The 17,570-nt window shown below is 39.8% G+C and overlaps 1 protein-coding gene across 2 annotated transcripts in view; it reads left to right on the forward strand.

Moving 5' to 3' along the window:
- The window catches only part of LOC118797116 (E3 ubiquitin-protein ligase RNF31), a 37,017-nt gene that overhangs the window by 4,886 nt on the left and 14,561 nt on the right, over positions 1-17,570 (forward strand). Inside the window, exons 5-15 of one of the 2 annotated variants that reach the window (XM_036556345.1) lie at positions 724-780; positions 881-1,028; positions 3,514-3,685; positions 3,792-3,937; positions 4,368-4,510; positions 5,381-5,614; positions 6,484-6,816; positions 9,205-9,390; positions 12,461-12,667; positions 15,547-15,720; positions 16,834-16,932. In XM_036556345.1, the coding sequence (XP_036412238.1) occupies positions 724-780; positions 881-1,028; positions 3,514-3,685; positions 3,792-3,937; positions 4,368-4,510; positions 5,381-5,614; positions 6,484-6,816; positions 9,205-9,390; positions 12,461-12,667; positions 15,547-15,720; positions 16,834-16,932 (1,899 nt within the window). The remainder of the gene's footprint in view (positions 1-723; positions 781-880; positions 1,029-3,513; positions 3,686-3,791; positions 3,938-4,367; positions 4,511-5,380; positions 5,615-6,483; positions 6,817-9,204; positions 9,391-12,460; positions 12,668-15,546; positions 15,721-16,833; positions 16,933-17,570) is intronic. The other variant, XM_036556346.1, reaches the window with a different exon arrangement.

Consider the following 17,570-nt stretch of genomic DNA (forward strand, 5'->3'; position numbering starts at 1 on the left):
GTTAAAACAGTAAAACATGAAGTTGTCCATGGGGAGTGAATACTTTTTGTAGGTCTAACTCATCCACACGTGGTTCATAAGTGGCATAGGCATATATATGATGTAAACCACCTGAAACCATATTTAACATTTTCTACTTAAAATATATTTGTGAATAAATTGATGGAACTTGTAATGTGGGGCTACTGAAATTTCTCTGTTTTAATGTTCTTAGGTTATTTATGATTACTAGCTCAATTTTAAACGAATGTAATTGCCATGACTGGAGCTAGATTTGGCTCACTGTCCCTCAGTAGAAGGCGTCGTCGTCCACTACATCCTTTTCTATAGTTTTGCACGCCCTTATGTGATATACTTACACCGCCGTGCATCGCACATTCTCTCTGAGAACATGAACGAAATAGTTATCCATCTTATTGCTTGGTGTTGTTTGCTTTTGATATGTTACATCATTGTAGATGTGCTATCATTCTCTCGAAAAATGTCTCTAAACACTACAATTTTCAGCTGTGCTCTGTATTTTTTTAGTAGGTGTAGCTTTAAAAAACTTTGCCTATTGCACCCTCATGCATACAATTTGAAACTGTTCCTCAACCTGAATGATGAACCCCCCTATTTAAATAGGAATTGGAATAATTCAACTAATCACCATCTCAAGTGTTTATCATCGATTCTTTTTTAATATTGTGGTGAGGTCTTTATGACATGTTGTGTTTTTTATAGGACATTCATCCTCACCCGGAGTTCTTTGAGAGAATTCTCTCCTCCCTCACTCGGAAGGTAATATTTCTTTGTGTTCCTGTGTTTTGCTGTCTTTATAGCGTCTATATTAATTTCTCTCAATTTTCTGTTCTCATTTATACATTATGTCCTGACCCAGCAGGATGACGAAGAAGTCAGCACAGATTCAGCAGCTGTATCTCCAGCTAGTGATAGACCCTGGGAGAGACTGTCTCTGCCTATGAACTCTCTCTCCCAACCCAAAGGCCTGCTGTCCCTCTCCTCCCTCACCTCTCCCAAGCAAACAGGTCAGCTCCTCTCTTTCACAATGCCTGGCTAACCTGCAACCAGTTGCACCAGCTGTTCAGTTTTAGCCTAGTTGTAATCTAAGGTTTAACTACTTAAGCTTTACTACTACTACATCAAAACAGGTTGAGCCACAGGCTGGCTTTTACATTGAGCCTAGTAGCTATTAAATATATATATATATATATATATATATGTATAAAAAATACATATCCCATCTAGGGCAGGAACTATATGAATTCTGTTAACACTATTGAGAATTAAAAGATTTTATGTCATTCACTGCTAGTATTTAGGGATGCTTGATTGGATTTGGCCAATTTTATTCGTTTTATTTTGGTATATCTGTAACATGAGGCTGGTACAGTCCTATGCAAATGTTTATACATCCCCATTTAAATGACATGTTTTGTTGATTTTCTAAGTGAAAATAAGTGAACACATCCTCTACAGAGAACATTCTTCTGGACATTTTAACATGCAGTTACTGGTGATTTGCTAAATTTAACATTTTGGGAAAGATTAAACATAAAAAAGAGTAAAAAGTAAATATAAAATGCAAAATTAATGGCACATTTCATATTTTGTTTTATTTGTTCCAGTATGTTAAAGTGAGCAAATATATAGAAGCTGTGCAGTAAAAGTTGCAGAAAATGCCATATTTAAGTTTGTTCCAGTAGAGAACTTATTTTCACTTAGAAAATCAACAAAACATGCACGTTTGACCAGGGGTGTTCAGACTTTTTCTCAAACTGTATTTGAATCGTGCTGCCACACCTATAGGAAAATGTAGCAGAGTTATACATAACTCATTGTGCTAAGTAGTCAGTTGCCTTTCATTCGTGTTTTTTTAATAGGGAACTGATTTTTCATTTACAGTTTAAAATGTCAGTTTCAGCAAATAACATTATTAATGTAGCAAACAGAGATATATGTAACTAATAGAAAGTCTAGTAGAATGTACTGGAGGTATTCCAGTGTGTTTCATGTATTCATTTCGCCCACACTGTGTAAGCTTTGCGAAAAAAAAAATAAATAAATAAAAAATAATGATGACAAAAATAAGCCATCAGTCAGTTTAGCTTTAAAGCAATTAGAACTGAAATAAAAATTATGATTGGTGCATCTCTACACCAAACTGTTGATTGGCTGTGTAAATTACATTCCATGTGCATTTTATTAGTCAGTGTTTTTTGATTAGACTGTAATCCACTGTCAGTAAAAATACCCACTTCAACTCGGCATGACTCGGCATTGATGTATCGGTAGGCCTGTGCCTGGTAACGGGTAACGGAGTTACCATGGTAACAGTCCCCGTTCACGGTTAAAACTAACTTACTGATGGGTTAAAAAACATTGTTTTACCTATTGAATTATTTCATGTAAACCACAGCAAGATGCTGGTACTCCCTCACATAAACATAAGTGAAGTTTTAAACATGCTGGGTGATGTGACAACCCACTGTAATATCACATTTATTTTACCTAGCATGGATAAGATTGTTCTAGAAACGCAGCTGCGCTGGTTATCGTGCTCAGAACGGCAGACAGACATCATGCCTGTACAAAAAAGGCATCTTATGTACATATCACAGCATCAGATTTCGCACATCAGAAAAAAATAACTTCAGGTCTCACAAACAGAAAAATGGGTGAAAATCATGTCTGTTGTACATCAGGCAGAACTGGTCTTTTCAGATGGCCTCAGGTAAGAAGCAAAGGGCTAAGCTAACTGGCCACAAACACCTGTGTAACATTCGCTATTTCGTTCTTTCTTAGGAGATTAATTACAGTTTCATGGCCAAGTCACAGATGACAGGTTGTATAATACAACCACATAGTCTTAAATTTGACAAAGACTCGTACGCTATCACAGTGCTTGCTCCCACGTCCGCTTCAGTGTTGGGAACCGTCACAAAATTACTGGAAAGCTAAAACAAACCCCCCAAACCTGGAATAAGCATTTACTGCAGTCGCTTTCCACATTTCTAAAGTTTAACTCAGTAAACACTTGGCTGAATAACTCGCCTCCGTTTGTAAACACATATAACTCGCCTCCATTTTTGTGCAATCAGCCTCTGCTTTGTGGCACATGATCTTTTCTACAAGAACTCTATTGCTGCAGTTTGAGCTGTTTGTTTTAGAAAGTTCTGAGGAAAACTGTTACCTCTTACATTATTTATTTGGTCTGTTCCTGTTAAAATAAGTATTTCTTTGGTCACTAATGGGATGCAATATTCAGCAGCACATGAATAGTGCAAAATAATGTGCCTGATGTAGATGGCCTGATAAAATGAGGCCCATATATGCTTTTAGTGCAGCTCTTCTGAAGTTTATTCAGGAAATGCCCAGTCTAGTTAATGTGTTTATGTGTGCACATGTGGGGACCTGTCCTTGTTCAGTAATTGCGAAAGGTGTTAATGATTTAATGATGTTTGGATGTTGCCAGTGCTGTAATCATTCATACTCTCAGTATGGCTTCCCCAGCTGTCTCTGCGGATAATTGCAGCATATGTGGGATATTCCCAGTGGCGTCCCACTGCAGCACGTGTGTCCAGCGCCTGTGCTCAGAATGTGACCGACTGTACCACTCGCACCCAGGACGAGCCATGCACAGCAGGGTCCAGGTGGCATCCTCTAGACCATCAAAGACGGTCAGGTGGGAATAATATTATGGCTAAACAACCTTAGGATTAACTGTGAAAAGCTTTTATTCATCTCTCATGTCTGCGTTTGCTTCCTTTCCTATTTATGGTCCCACACAGCGCATCACTGGCCACGTGGCAGTGTTCGTGCACTACAGTGAATTCAATGCAGCAGGTGCTGTGTGACACCTGTGAGCGCCCCCGTCTGGCTGCTGCAGCTGGCCCCACAGTACACGAGGAACCACAGCAACCCTCTACCATAACTGGTCAGTCAGCAATGTGTTGTTCATTTACTCTTCATTTCCGTTTGTTTTCTACCGTTTCATACAGTTTATAATGTGAATATAAACAAACAAATGAACACAGCAAAAGCAAAAGGCATCAACTGTGGTATTTTGGTTAAGGTGGAACCAAAACGTCATCAGTATTAGAACCATGGTGTCCATCAAAAATGGTGCATAGCCCTTTACTTTATTGCACTGATACAAACAAGTACATAGTGACTTGGCAGAGGTGTAATTTGAACCCACGCCACCACAGAAGCTGGAGCCTAAATCCAGCACATTACTGCGCCTAAAAGTTCACTTATGTGCACACAGGGGCACTTTGAACGCTGCATTTATTGCTTTCATTCATGTTTGATGGACATATTATGTGTTATTTTACAAGCTGTGCTCTTCTCTCTCTGCCCCACAGAGTGGCAGTGTAAGAGCTGCACAGTGGTGAACGCCGGCAGCAGTATTCTGTGCGAGGTCTGTGAGCGCCCTCGTCTGGCCACACGTCCTCCAGTCACCCCTTCACGACCCACCCCGTCCACTGTAGCAGTGTTGGACGGTCAGGTAAGTGCACAAATGGGCCACGCAGTTAACACACAAATAGACCACACAATGAACATGCAAAATAGGCTTTACTTTTTCTGTTTCAGACTTCATTTGTAATGGAAAAACGTTGTATTAAATTAGATAGGAATATAAATTGGAAGCATTCTCACTCGTGATCTCCAATTTTTAAACCCTACTATATTTGATTCACAATACGATTCAGCAGTTTTAAAGTCATGCTGTAGTAGATGTGTTCATATCCAGAGCGATTTATAGAGATGAACATAGCATTGGAGTTAAGTGGAGTAAGAAAATAATGGAAAAGCTACTAATTAAAAAATATTAATGATTAAATAATAAAGTATTGATACTTTTTCACCCTAACAATTGCAATGCTTTGTTGTGTAGACATTTTTGTAGTGTTTTTCATTCTGTTGTGAATCAAGAAATCAACTAACCAAAATATAAAGCCTAATTGAGTTTGTGCAGGAATTGATTATGCTTATTATTAGTGGTGGGCAAAATGTTTTTTTCTGAGCATATTGTAAATATCATCAGTACTTAAAGAATGCTGACCAACTACATGTTTCACTATGATTGGATTTTTATTTAGATTTAGTTCAGCACACTAATGTGAAACACTATATAAAAATCATTGTATTCATAGTTTTTGGTAGCATGTTTTAAATGAGGTACTGCTGGTTCTTTTTTCTCTATTCCAACTTATCAAGCCTCTGTAAAACAAAATATTGAGATGTGAAAGTCTTTAAGTGTTGATGTTACATTTTTCCACTGACAAAAAACAATAAAAGTACTTTAAAATAGGAATCTTAATAAAGAGGCATTGATGAGTGTGAGTAACAGAGCATTTCTCTTGATTTCTTTCAGTGGATCTGTCAGTTCTGCACGTACGCCAACCACACACCGTCCTCACACTGCGAAATGTGTGACTTCGCGAGATCCGACCCCGCCCCTTCACCCTCCAAACCCCTCCCACCTTCCCCGGTCAAGGACATCACACCACTGTCCATCAGACCCAAACTCACACCCACAGAGGACCCGGATTTAAAGAGACAAAGATTAATGCGAGAGGAGGGGCTTAAACTAATTCAGCTGATCCGAGTATGAATTTGCTTCACTTTAAATTGTCCATATTGTGCATTATTTATTATTTTTTCCTCCTGATGTACACTTATAACATTCTTGTGGTTTTACATACCTAAAAAACCTTTTTTTTTTTTTTGTAAATGAGCATTTCCAACCTCTCATTATGTCATAGATTTAAACAGACTGCTTTTGTTACTGTGACTTTAAGACTTATATATGTTAATGAGCTCTATTCTGATTGGCTGCCCTTTATTGCACCTCATTCAAAAAGCTGTCCAGGCTGTAATCCTCCTTATAGCTTCATCATGAATAGGCAGAGCTAAACTGCTGTAGGCTGAATAGGCAGATAAATGCAAATGAGTTATGTAAAATCACAAAAACAGTAAATTAAAAACAAGCTCTTTTAGCAACTTAGTTTCCATATAGGACTGGGGAGTAAATAGTATATTTTGAAATTATTATAGCATTTATGTACAACATCAAAAACTATTATTTTTATTTATTTATTTTTTTATTATTTTTGACAGTTTGGCAAAAAAATCGAATGTGCACAAGTTTCCTCTTATTTCGAATGTAGTTGATCAACCAAGACATGTTCAGTGCTTTGGTGTAGGTGCGTGATGATTAAGGCTGTAAGCTTGTTAGCTACATTAGCCTCAGAGCTTCAGTGTAAAACTAAAGAAGCAGACTTCAGACACAAAGCATTACCTTTGCTAATGAGAAAATTAATTTTTCATCATTTTAAGATGCCATTATGTGTTGTTTATTTTATCACTTTAATTCAGTCTTGCACTTTAAGTTACGCATTTGATTGTTTATTTCTTTATTGTTACTGTTTGTTAATTTATTACTGGCCTGTTTTCCAATCTCTTCGTCTTCCTCAGGAGGGAGAAATGAAAGGTGTGAGCCCAGAGGAGGTGTACACGAGCCTGCGGGTTTCAGGCAGCAGCAGCCTTAGTGGAACGCCCTGTGACTGGGTGAAAACTGAGCTTCCCCATAGACTAGATGAAATCTGTGCCATAGCTGCCTCTTTCCAGCACAGCCCCAAACCACTGCACTCCACACTGTTCAACTGCGCTGGCGAGGACAGCGGCCTGGAGGGCCTAAAGAGCGGCACTGTGCCTTTATCCAGAGCTGAGGCCAAGCAGGCCTGGCTGACAGCAGGGGGTGACAGTGAGAAAGCTGCAAGACAGGCCCTGAGAGACCGACGGGCTAAAGTGAGTTTTGGCATATAGTTCAAAGACAACAAAATCTGTTTTTTTTTGTTTTTTTGTTTTTTTTTAATTATTGGACTGAAATATGTCAACCTAATATGTCTTAGGCACAGTTAAATATTTGAACATTTCTTTATGTGATATAAGAGATGATTTTCTGTGCCATTTGATATTTAGAGTGGTTGCCGTTTGGTGTAGTGTGCTCAGAATCATGGCTTTGTAACACTAAATGACCAGGGCTAAAGAGTTCTGATGGTCCTGATTTGAAATGAGCACTCAGAAAAATCTATAAGTACAAACGTACTGTTAACTTTTTTATTCCTCCTGTCAATCAGGGAGGATGTAAATTCAGCAGTCAGATTTTCCCAGCTTTGTCCAAGCCCTTAAGGATTACATGAACAACGGAGCTACTATTTCGGGCCATGCAGCATATATTATGTTCTTCACTTGCAGTTTCTCGTTTTATTTGTGTCTCTGTATGTCTTTCTACCATCTGTTCTTACACGTTACCAGCCTGTTTGCTAGACAGCCTTTTCTCACTGTAACGTCTAACCGACGTAACTTTGCCCATGTCGATTAGTTTAGATTTTTTTTATTCTGTTAATCCGTTCCCCATGTGTTCATGTACTGTTCCTTTAAAAACGTATTACCGCGCGTGTGGTCACGTGACTCTGCCATGTCCACTCTGCGACATGGAAGCTAAGGCTATGTTCACACAGCAGGTAAAAGTGGCCCAAATCTGATTTTCTCAATAAATCAGATTATTTTGTTTGGCTGTTCACAAAATCTTTTACGTGTGATCTGTATGCGACATCAGTCTGAACAGATCAGCTCCTAAACCGACCCGCATGCGCAAAAGAACAGCGCACCACGTTGCTTCACGTGGGTCATCCATAGGTAAACAATCATGACTATGAACGGACACCAGTCGCATCCGGAGCTTTCAGTTTCGTCCTCACCAGCATCACAGAGGCGATGACTAACTGCTGGGCTCATCACCCAGAATGTGTTCGAGCTCGCTGTAAAAAGGGCGTGGTCACTTTCTTTGATTAGTGTCCTCATATTCTTTAAAAGTTGCTTTCAGACTTTTAACTGTTCTTTGACGCTTCTAATTTTTGTACAGAAATATCATCACAAATCTTTATTAGGTCTCAGCAGCATGAAGTGATGACGAATGTCGAGTTGGATTGACGTAAAAGCCGCATGAATTCCGATCTGGCTGTTGAGATGATTTACATTAAGATATGCAGAGCATATTTACAGTACAAACCTTGTCGGTGAACAGTGAGGGCAAAAAAACAAACAAACCGAAAAAATCATTCATTAATCGTAATCAAGGTAAAATGATAAATTAATTGTGATGTTGATTTGAGGTCATATCGTCCAGCGCTAGTATGAGGCAATTTTTCGACAACTTATTGAAAATGTAATGAATATTTGTCAGGGTAATATTGCTAATTTAGCTCATTTTGGCTGAAAAAAGTAGTTTCTTACTGGTGAGCTGAGCCGATTGAAATGCTGAAATTGAAAAACTGTAATGCCCATCACTAGTTGTGCGAGTGTGCAGGCTGCTTTCCACTGCGTTTTAATGCCAGAGCCCTGACGAAAAAATTGTCTCTTAGTTCTTCTAGTTTTAACTAATCAATGCAGTCAAATTAAACACTCCATATAGGAGGTTTTTCTGTTGTGTAAAAGGTCCGTTTACCTGCTAGTTGTTTTGCTTAGCATCTACTTTGGTAGCCTGGTTAAATTTAGCACACAAAATCAACACACTTGTCTTTGATAACTAATAATACTGGGCCCATTTTTGTGATGCTCGTGATAAAAAAAAAGCTTTTTATTCTCTGAGGTTTATATTAACTGCTACGAGATCACAGCAATGGCAAAAGTTCTCAACTGTGAGACTTGACAGCTACACCGGTTAGTTATTTATCAGGTTAGTTGGAATTCTTGCATGATGAGCCAAGAGGCTCATTTTTTGTCATGCCCTGTAAATATAGCAGCATTCAAGGCCAGTGGTACACATCATTGAGAAAAATCTGCACATTTATATTCATGCATAATAAAGTGGTAGGCTATTTGGGTCAGAATCTGCTCCTAAATCAAGAATCTGGTTGCCGTTTTAAGAAAAAAATGGAGCAAATGTGAGCAGAACCCTGCCTGGTTTTTGTGTCATGAGTAGTGGATTGTTTTGACTATAGACTGAGTTATTGTTATGTTTATATTTCTTGTAACACCTGAGCAAACTTGATGCAATATGCAGTTACAATCATAGTGAATGAGCAGTATGTTGATTGAAGTAGTGAGGTTGTACTTAAATATAGCCTAACCTAACAGTAAGTGGATATGTTTATTGTAATGTCATTTTGTGTGTATGTATGTGTGTTGTAGGTAAAGGAACTGGCCTCTTTGGGCTTTACTGACTCGGCTGCCTGTGAGGAGGCGTTGAGGCAGAGTGGGGGGGAGGTGAGGGGGGCTCTCGTTCTGCTGCAGCGACCTCTGCTAGAGCCCTTCCACAAGCGCATGTGGGGCGATGAACCTGAGCCACCCATCGACATCAACCACCCAGACAAACAAGTGAGAGCCCATACACCTTGAAAATGAGGGTTGCATGTACATGAACGCAGGAATTTGCCTGTGCCCCTCATCCTTAGGTCTTTGGAATCTGGTCTAAAGTTAATCATATTACATGAACAAATCTACAAAAATAAACAAATATCAGATAATATTTTAAATTATGGATCCCTAAATATAACTGGACTGACCATGACAAGGTAACATGTTGCTTTACATACAATGCAAAGCCTTTAACGCTCTAGCATTAGCTGGAACTCTTTCACTAAGCGGGTTACAGTAGGCTTACAAGGGAATTCCACAGATTTTTCAAAATTTCTGTGTAATTCAATCTTTGAGATGTAGTCAGTGTCATTCAGTGTTTGATGTGGAATAGACCATTGCGGAGAAACCTGCTGACTACTGATTACAGTGGTGTTATAGGAACAAGGAGTTATAATATATACAGCACAAATGTAGCCGTTTTATATACTATTCAGAACCTTCTTAAAACTATTGCAAAGCAATGTCAGTCAACTCTACCAATGTCTGGTTCCTGTTACCACCACTGTGAGCAATTGTGATGCGGTCGGTTTCTCTTGAACAGAACAATTCACATCAAACCATGCTGAATCACTTTGTTTATATCTTAACTGTTTAATTATGCAGACGTTGAACTTGGCAGTGTAACGTTTTTCTTAATTACAACTCGGTAACAATGTAGCATTATAAAAACTAGGAATATAGTCTCATAAATACAATTGTGTTCAATGATTATGTCTGAAAAAAAGCATAGCAGACCACTACTCTCAAAATGCAATGTTAGATAAAAGAAAAAGGACAATTCATGAATTTATTATAGAAAATGCTTTGCCTGCCATATGAAGACAAGGTCATGTCTGCTGTAAAAGTAAGGCAGACCACTGTTTTAAAACAATGTTTTTAACCTAGTTCTTTGGCTCAACGGTAAACCTATTCATCCTATTCAGGGTTGTCAGAATTGTTCATAGTAGTAGTGATAGGAAACAGCCTTCTGTATGTGCATTTAAAAGCTTCCTCAGAAAGTTGTTTCATAAAATGTTTATGAAAATATTGCCAGATGCTTAAGAGATTGTTTTATTGTAGTTTTGAGACAAGCTTTTCATCTAAAATATGTTTTAAAATGTACTCATGGCAGAGAAGTACAGGCAAGGAAACGTATTCCCAAAAGTTACTTTTTTAAAAGTTTTTTCTTTTCAGATTTACCACTATTTTACAGTTATCAACATTACCACTTCCTGGTGGTTTTGGAGAGTATAAAACCTTTTCTAAAATGTTGGGACGTTGTGTAAAATGTTAATAAAAACAAAATGCAATGATGTGCAAATCATTTAAACCCTGTATTTCATTGAAAATAGTACAAAGACAACAAATCAAATGTTGAAACTAATATATTTTATTGTTTTTTTGAAAAATATATGCCCATTTTGAATTTGATGGCAACAACACGTTTTAAAAAAGTTGGGACGGGGGCATGTTTACCACTGTGTTTCATCACCTCGTTTTTATCAACGCTCTGTAAAGCGTTTGGGAACTGAGGAGACGACGCTGTAGTTTAGAAAGTGACATGTTTTCCTGTTCTTGCTTAACATAGGATTTCAGCTGCAGCAGGATTTCATAATGCACCAAATGTTTTCAGTGGTGCCAGTTTAGCACCCGGACTCTTTTAATACAGAGCAATGCTGTTGTAATACATGCAGAATGTGGTTTGACATTGTCTTGCTGAAATAAGCAAGGCCTTCCCAGAAAAAGACGTCGTCTAGATGGCAGCCTATGTTGCCAAAACATGTATATGTCATTCAGCACTAATGCACCCCTATACCATAATGAACACTGGTTTTTGAACTGTGCACTGATAATAAGCTGAGTGGTCTTTAGCACCGGAGGACACAGTGTCCGTGATTTCCAAAAAGAATTTTTAATGTTGATTTGTCGGACCACAAGACACTTTTCCACTTCACCTCAGTCCATTTTATATGAGCTAGGGCCCAGAGAAGGTGGCAGAGTTTCTGGATCCTGTTTAAATATGGTTTCTTCTTTGCATTTTAGAGTTTTAACTTGCATTTGTGGATGCAGCAACTAACTGCTTTCACAGACAGTGTTTCTGAGCACATGCAGTGATTTTCACTACAGAATCATGTCTGTTTTTAATGCTGTGCTGCCTGAGGACCTAAAGATCACAGCCAGCAAATACTGTTTTTTGGCCTTGTCCTTTACATACAGAGATTTCTCCAGATTCTCTGGATCTTTTAATGATATTATGTACCGTAGATGATGAAAAGCAAAACTTTGCTGTTTTATATTGAGAAATGTTGTTCTTGAATTGTTGCGATATTTGCTCATGCAGTCTTTCACAGAGTGGTGAACTCCTCCTCATCTTTACTTCTGAAAGACTCAGCCTCTCTGAGATGCTCTTTTATACCCAATCATGTTACTGACCTGTTGCCAATCAACCACCAGGTGTTTTTTTTTTTTAGCATTACACAACTTTACCAGCCTTTTGTTGCCCCCATCCCAACTTTTTTTGAAACATGTTGTTGGCATCAAATTCAAAAAAGGCATATATGTTGTCTTTGTACTATTTTCAGTGAAATATAGGGTTTGAATGATTTGCACATCATTGCTTTTTGGAAATGGGAGTGAAATAAAATGACTATATTTGCATTATAGACAGTGTAATCCCTGGTTCCTTTCACCACCACTGTAAAGAAAGTCAGTAAGTTTCTCTACAATGAACCAGTTAACATCAAACCAATCTGAATGACTTTGTTGGCATCTTAATGATTGGATTTTGCAAAACGTTATTAAAAATGAATTGATTTCCTCTTATAATGGTTTGGTTCAAGAGTTTTGAGAGCTGAGATCAAAAAAGAGCAAAACTGTCAACAGAAACACTGACTTCTGACAAAAATTCTAATGTGACTGACAATTGATGAAAGCTGCTAGTGCCAAGTTAGCGTGAGCTCCTTTGCATAATTTGGATAATTGTTGTTATCGTTTAATGTTTTGTACTTCATCATTTCTGTTCCTTAACCTGTTTGTCTCTGTGTATCAGCGCGTGTGTCGGAGGCTGCTTGCCGTGTATGATCTGCCCAGCTGGGGGCGCTGTGAGTTGGTTCTGTCTTTGCTTCGCGACCCTGCTGCCCCCTACACGCTGGAGGATGTGGTACAGGCCGTGCGGGAGTCACATGACCGCGACTTTATTCGCCGTGTGCTGACCAAAGAGTGCCCAATCTGCCTGTCCGTCTTTCCCCACAGCAAGGTACTAAACACACACAAACATACACACATATTCACACAGAAGCGAATGTGTTTCTCTTCCTCTGAACTCAAGAAATCTTGGCAAAGCATTTCAATTTGTTTACTATACCTCGGTCTATTAATCAGTGAATGCAGACACACAGATAACCACACATTTGTAATCTTATATGGTGTCACTGTTGTTTGAAATAAAACCTTGTGTCTCCGAATGGGTAAGTTTATCACTATAACACTATATCAGGGGTATTTAATTCAAATTCAGTAAGGTCCGGTAGAGAAAAATTCCTCAAGCAAAGGTCCGGAACATCATAATATCTAACTTGGATCATGATTCAGTGCCATATACTGTTTACTGTATAGTCGACAACAGAATGTCAAATCAAATAAAGTACAGTTCAGTAATATTTCAACAACATTCATTGTCAGTTTTCTCTTTTTAGAGCACACCATGTGAAATAACTTCCCTCCGACTCACTTTCTTCTCTGACTGCTGTTTCTCACCTCGTCCTTCCCCTGTGTGTGTGTCACTCACTCAAGTCTCAGTGCTCATCGTAATGCACAGATCTGATTGGTTGAGTAGCGTCACGTGATATTTACAACACATGCGATTGGTCTGCGAGTTTCCCGGGCTACTAAACCGGTACCGTAAAGGCTAGAAAACTTATACCGATTAAAATAGGACCACCCCATCAAAATTAAATAATTATCCATAGTTTATTGGTTATAGGTCCAGGTCTGCATAGGACAGCGTCTGGGTCCAGACCCGGCCCGCGGTCCGCCTATTAGTGACCTCTGCACTATATGGCCAAAAGGACACCCCTCCTAATTATTGAGTTCAGATATTTCAGCCACTAAAGCTGGGTGGAATGACGGTAATACGGTATACCACGGTATGTAAAAACGATGACAGTATTTAGAAATGTTGACGGTATTAAGAGATGGGGCCGATCCGATCCTGTATCGGTCTCGGGTCTGATATTGACGTCATTCACTCATCGGATATCGGACGGACAGGGCCGATCCGCTTACCGATCCGGATTCCAGTCTGCAGCTTGCGCTGGACCATGAACGCCATAAAGTAACATAACGTAACGAGACCCGTCACCGATCCAAATCCATTCCACATCTTACCATGAGCCCATGGCAACTTTAATCTGTAACTGAGTGAGCAAATAACATTAGCTGTTGGTTTGACTGAACTGTTTGGAGATATTTTAGTCGAAAGCTGAAAAGCAAGACCAAATACCATCGTGTACTGTATTCCCCAGTGAAATGACAAGAAGGTAGAAAGGTGTGAAAAAATACTGCCCAAGTCATTTTGTGAAACATCTGCTCTGCTAAATCTGTCCTGGTTAACCGTAAGTGTCATTATTGTGAAAGGGAAGCATCTAAGAGCAACAACAGCTCATGTAAAAATCACCTATCCTTTGTTCCATCACTCACTACAGAGTTCCAAACTGCCCCTTTAAGCAACATCAGCACAAAAACTATGCATCAGGAACGTCATTAAATGGGTTCCCATTGTTGAGCAGCTGCACACAAGCCCAAGATCACTATGTGCAATGCCAAGTGTTGGCTGGAGTGATGTAAAGCACACTAGAATGCATAGTCCCAATAGTAGAGTTTGGTGGAGGAGGGATAATGGTCTGGGGCTGTTTTAGGCCCTGTAGTTCCAGTGAAGAGTAATGTCAATGTCACAGCACCGAAGGACATTTATTTACTGAACAATTATGTACTTCCAACTTTGTGGCAGCAGTTAAGTGAAGGCCCTTTCCTGTACCAGCATAACTGTGCCCATCTGCTCAAAGTGAGGTCCATAAAGACATGGTTTGGTGTAGAGAAACTCCAGGGGCCTGCACAGAGCCCTGACCTCTACACCACTAAGCATTGGGAAGAATTGTTAATGTCATTTGCGAGCCCAGGCCTTTTCTTTTGACTAGAAGAGGCACAAATTCCCACGGACACGCCTTCCCGGAAGAGTGGAGGCTGGTATATCCACAAAGAGGGGGCAACTCCATAGTTTTAGAGTGAGATGTCCAACAAGCTTATGTAGGGATAATGGTCATATGTTTGCGTACATTTGACCATATAGTGCGTTAACAGTTTTGATTTTATTATGTCTTTAAAGCTGAGGCTGGAACAAAGCTTCTTCAGGCTCGCAAGTTTGGAATCACTCTTCAAATTAATAATTACTGTTGATTTATTGAGTAGTAACTAATACATTGTAGATAGGAGGGGATTTAGTGGAGCACGCCACCACTGGACTGTGGAGCAGTGGAAACTTTCCGTGGAGTGATAAATCACACTTCTCTATCGGATGGACTGGTCTGGGTTTGGCAAATCCAGGAAAGCATTACCTGCATGACTGCATTGGCTTTTCAGGGTTTGGCCTAGACCCCTTCGTTCCAGTGAAGGGAAATCTTAATGCTTCAGCATACTAAGACATTTTGGACATTTCTATGCTTCCAAATTTGTGGGAACAGTTTGGGGAAGACTTATCTGTTCCAGCATGACTGAACCCCGGTGTACAAAGCAAGCTCCATAAAGGCATGGCTGGGTGAGTTTGATGTGGAAGAGCCCTGACCTCAACTCCATGAAACACCTTTGGGGTGAACTAGAATGGAGATTGCGAGCCAGGCCCTCTCATCCAACATGCACTTCTGGATGGATGGGCAACAATTCCCACAGACACACTCTAAAATTTTGTAGAAAGCTTCCTAGAATAGTGGAAGCTGTTACAGCTGCAAAGGGGGACCAACTCCATATTAAGGCCTATGGATTTAGAATGAGATGTCGTTAACGCTCCTGTGGATGTAATGTGTAGGTGTCCATACAGTGTATTAATCTCCGATATTCTTCCTCTATCCATCTTCGCCTCAGATGCAGTCGCTGACATCATGTCAGTGCTCCGTCTGCAGTGGCTGCTTCAAGCAGCACTTCACCATCGCGGTCAGGGATAAACATATCAGAGACATGGTGTGTCCTGTGTGCTGGGAGCCGGACATCAACGACCCTGAGCACCTCAACAGCTACTTCTCCACGCTGGACATTCAGGTGAGCGTGAGACATGCACATGAATAAGATCTCTTTTAAAATGAGAGACATACAGGAATAAGATCTCTTCCACTACCAGTAGAGATGCAACTGAAAGTTATTTTTAAAACCGATTACTTTGTGTATTATTATTTGAATAATCAAGTTAAAATATGAATTCTTCTTCAGTTCTTTTCACTTTGCCACCACCATCATTCCATCTGTTCAACAAGAGTTCTTCTTATCAACAAAACTAGTAGAGGTCATATGTCCTCTATGCTTCCTGCAGCACGCTGCGAACTGACTGAATGACCACATGTATCATATAAACGTTGTTTAGTGCTATAGAATATGTCACATTGTAAACTTACAGTACACCAGCACAGATTTTTGTCTGCTAACTCGTTCTGCAGTTTTTTAAAAACTCCAGAATGTGCTCCCGAGTGGCGCAACCGTCTAAGCGTTGGCCCTATCATCAGGAGATCGCGAGTTCGATCCCTGGTGATGCTACAGCCATCCGTAGCCGGGAGTCCAAGAGAGCACAATTGGCCTCGCTCTCTCTGGGTGGGTAGGATGGCCCCTCCTTCTCCCCCCATCACACAGCGCGATGCTAGTCAGCGCAGGCGTCTGCTAGCTGACGTAACAGATCTGGCGGTTGGCGCTTTCCTCCGAGCACGTTCGGCTGTCCAGTGACATTGCGTGAGCGGCAGCTCGAAAAGAAGTGGTGGTTGGCTTCACAGGTCTCGGAGGAAGCCTGTGTTAGCCTTCACCGTCCTAGCGTTGATAGCATTGTGTGATTGGGGGAGTCCTAACTAGCGGGTGGAATTGGAGACGACTAAATTGGGGAGAAAAATCGGGTAAAAAAAAAACAAAAAACAAAAAAAAACTCCAGAATGTTCAGTCTGATCAGTAATGACATGCGTGTATGCTTGTATACAGCTTTTTGATTGGACATTTTATATAACTACACACTGTAGCATTAATGTTGGATCCCATGGAACCTGCCTCGCAACATCCTAGCAACCTAGTTTTCTAGTTTCATTAAGGTATTTGTACCACAGTGCTTTTGGAAAATTCACTCTGTGCATGTGTGTGTGCGTGTGTGTGTGTGCGTGTGTGCTTGCATGCATCCAGCTGAGAGACTGTTTGGAGCCAGAAGTGTATGAGCTCTTCCATAAGAAGCTGACTGAACAGGCTCTCATTAAAGACCCAAAGTTCCTCTGGTGCAGCCATGTGAGTATGCGATCCAAACAGACACACACTGCTGCTGATACACTTAGGACCAGATGCACTAAGACTGTTTGTGCCAGTTTCTGATCTTGAGCCTTAGTGCATACTCAGGTCTGATTGGGTGGTAAAATGCAAAATGTCCTTCTCTCTTCGTGCATACCATCACTGTCCAAAATAATAATAATAAAAAAAACAAGTGTCTCCAAAATAACAACTTTACAGGAGAACGCAAAAACATTCTTTGCTTTTAATGTAAGTTAATGTATGAGATTTTATTCCAAAACATTGTGGATCATTTTTATTTGTCTGTTTGTCATATAGAATATATATTCAAATATCAAAGATGACAAAGGATATACATGGGTTTTTTTGACAGTGCTACATCAGACACAAAAGATAGACAGAGATACAAGCCTCAAACACATGCAGAAATAATGTTTACCATCAGAGTAACACATGCCATGATGTGGCTGCAACATGCTTGTGCAGTCTGTTACCATTTTACAAACTCTGTTTTCTTAGCCAGAGTAGAATTATACGTTTTGTTGTGAATGAACTTTGTTAACACTGTTATCTCTTTATCAGTGAACCTTCTGAGCAGTTTGTGGGCGGGGCTATCCATAGTTTGCATTTTAAACTGC

This window comes from Colossoma macropomum, unplaced genomic scaffold (assembly GCF_904425465.1).
Source record: "Colossoma macropomum unplaced genomic scaffold, Colossoma_macropomum, whole genome shotgun sequence".
NCBI classification, from domain to species: Eukaryota; Metazoa; Chordata; class Actinopteri; order Characiformes; family Serrasalmidae; genus Colossoma; species Colossoma macropomum.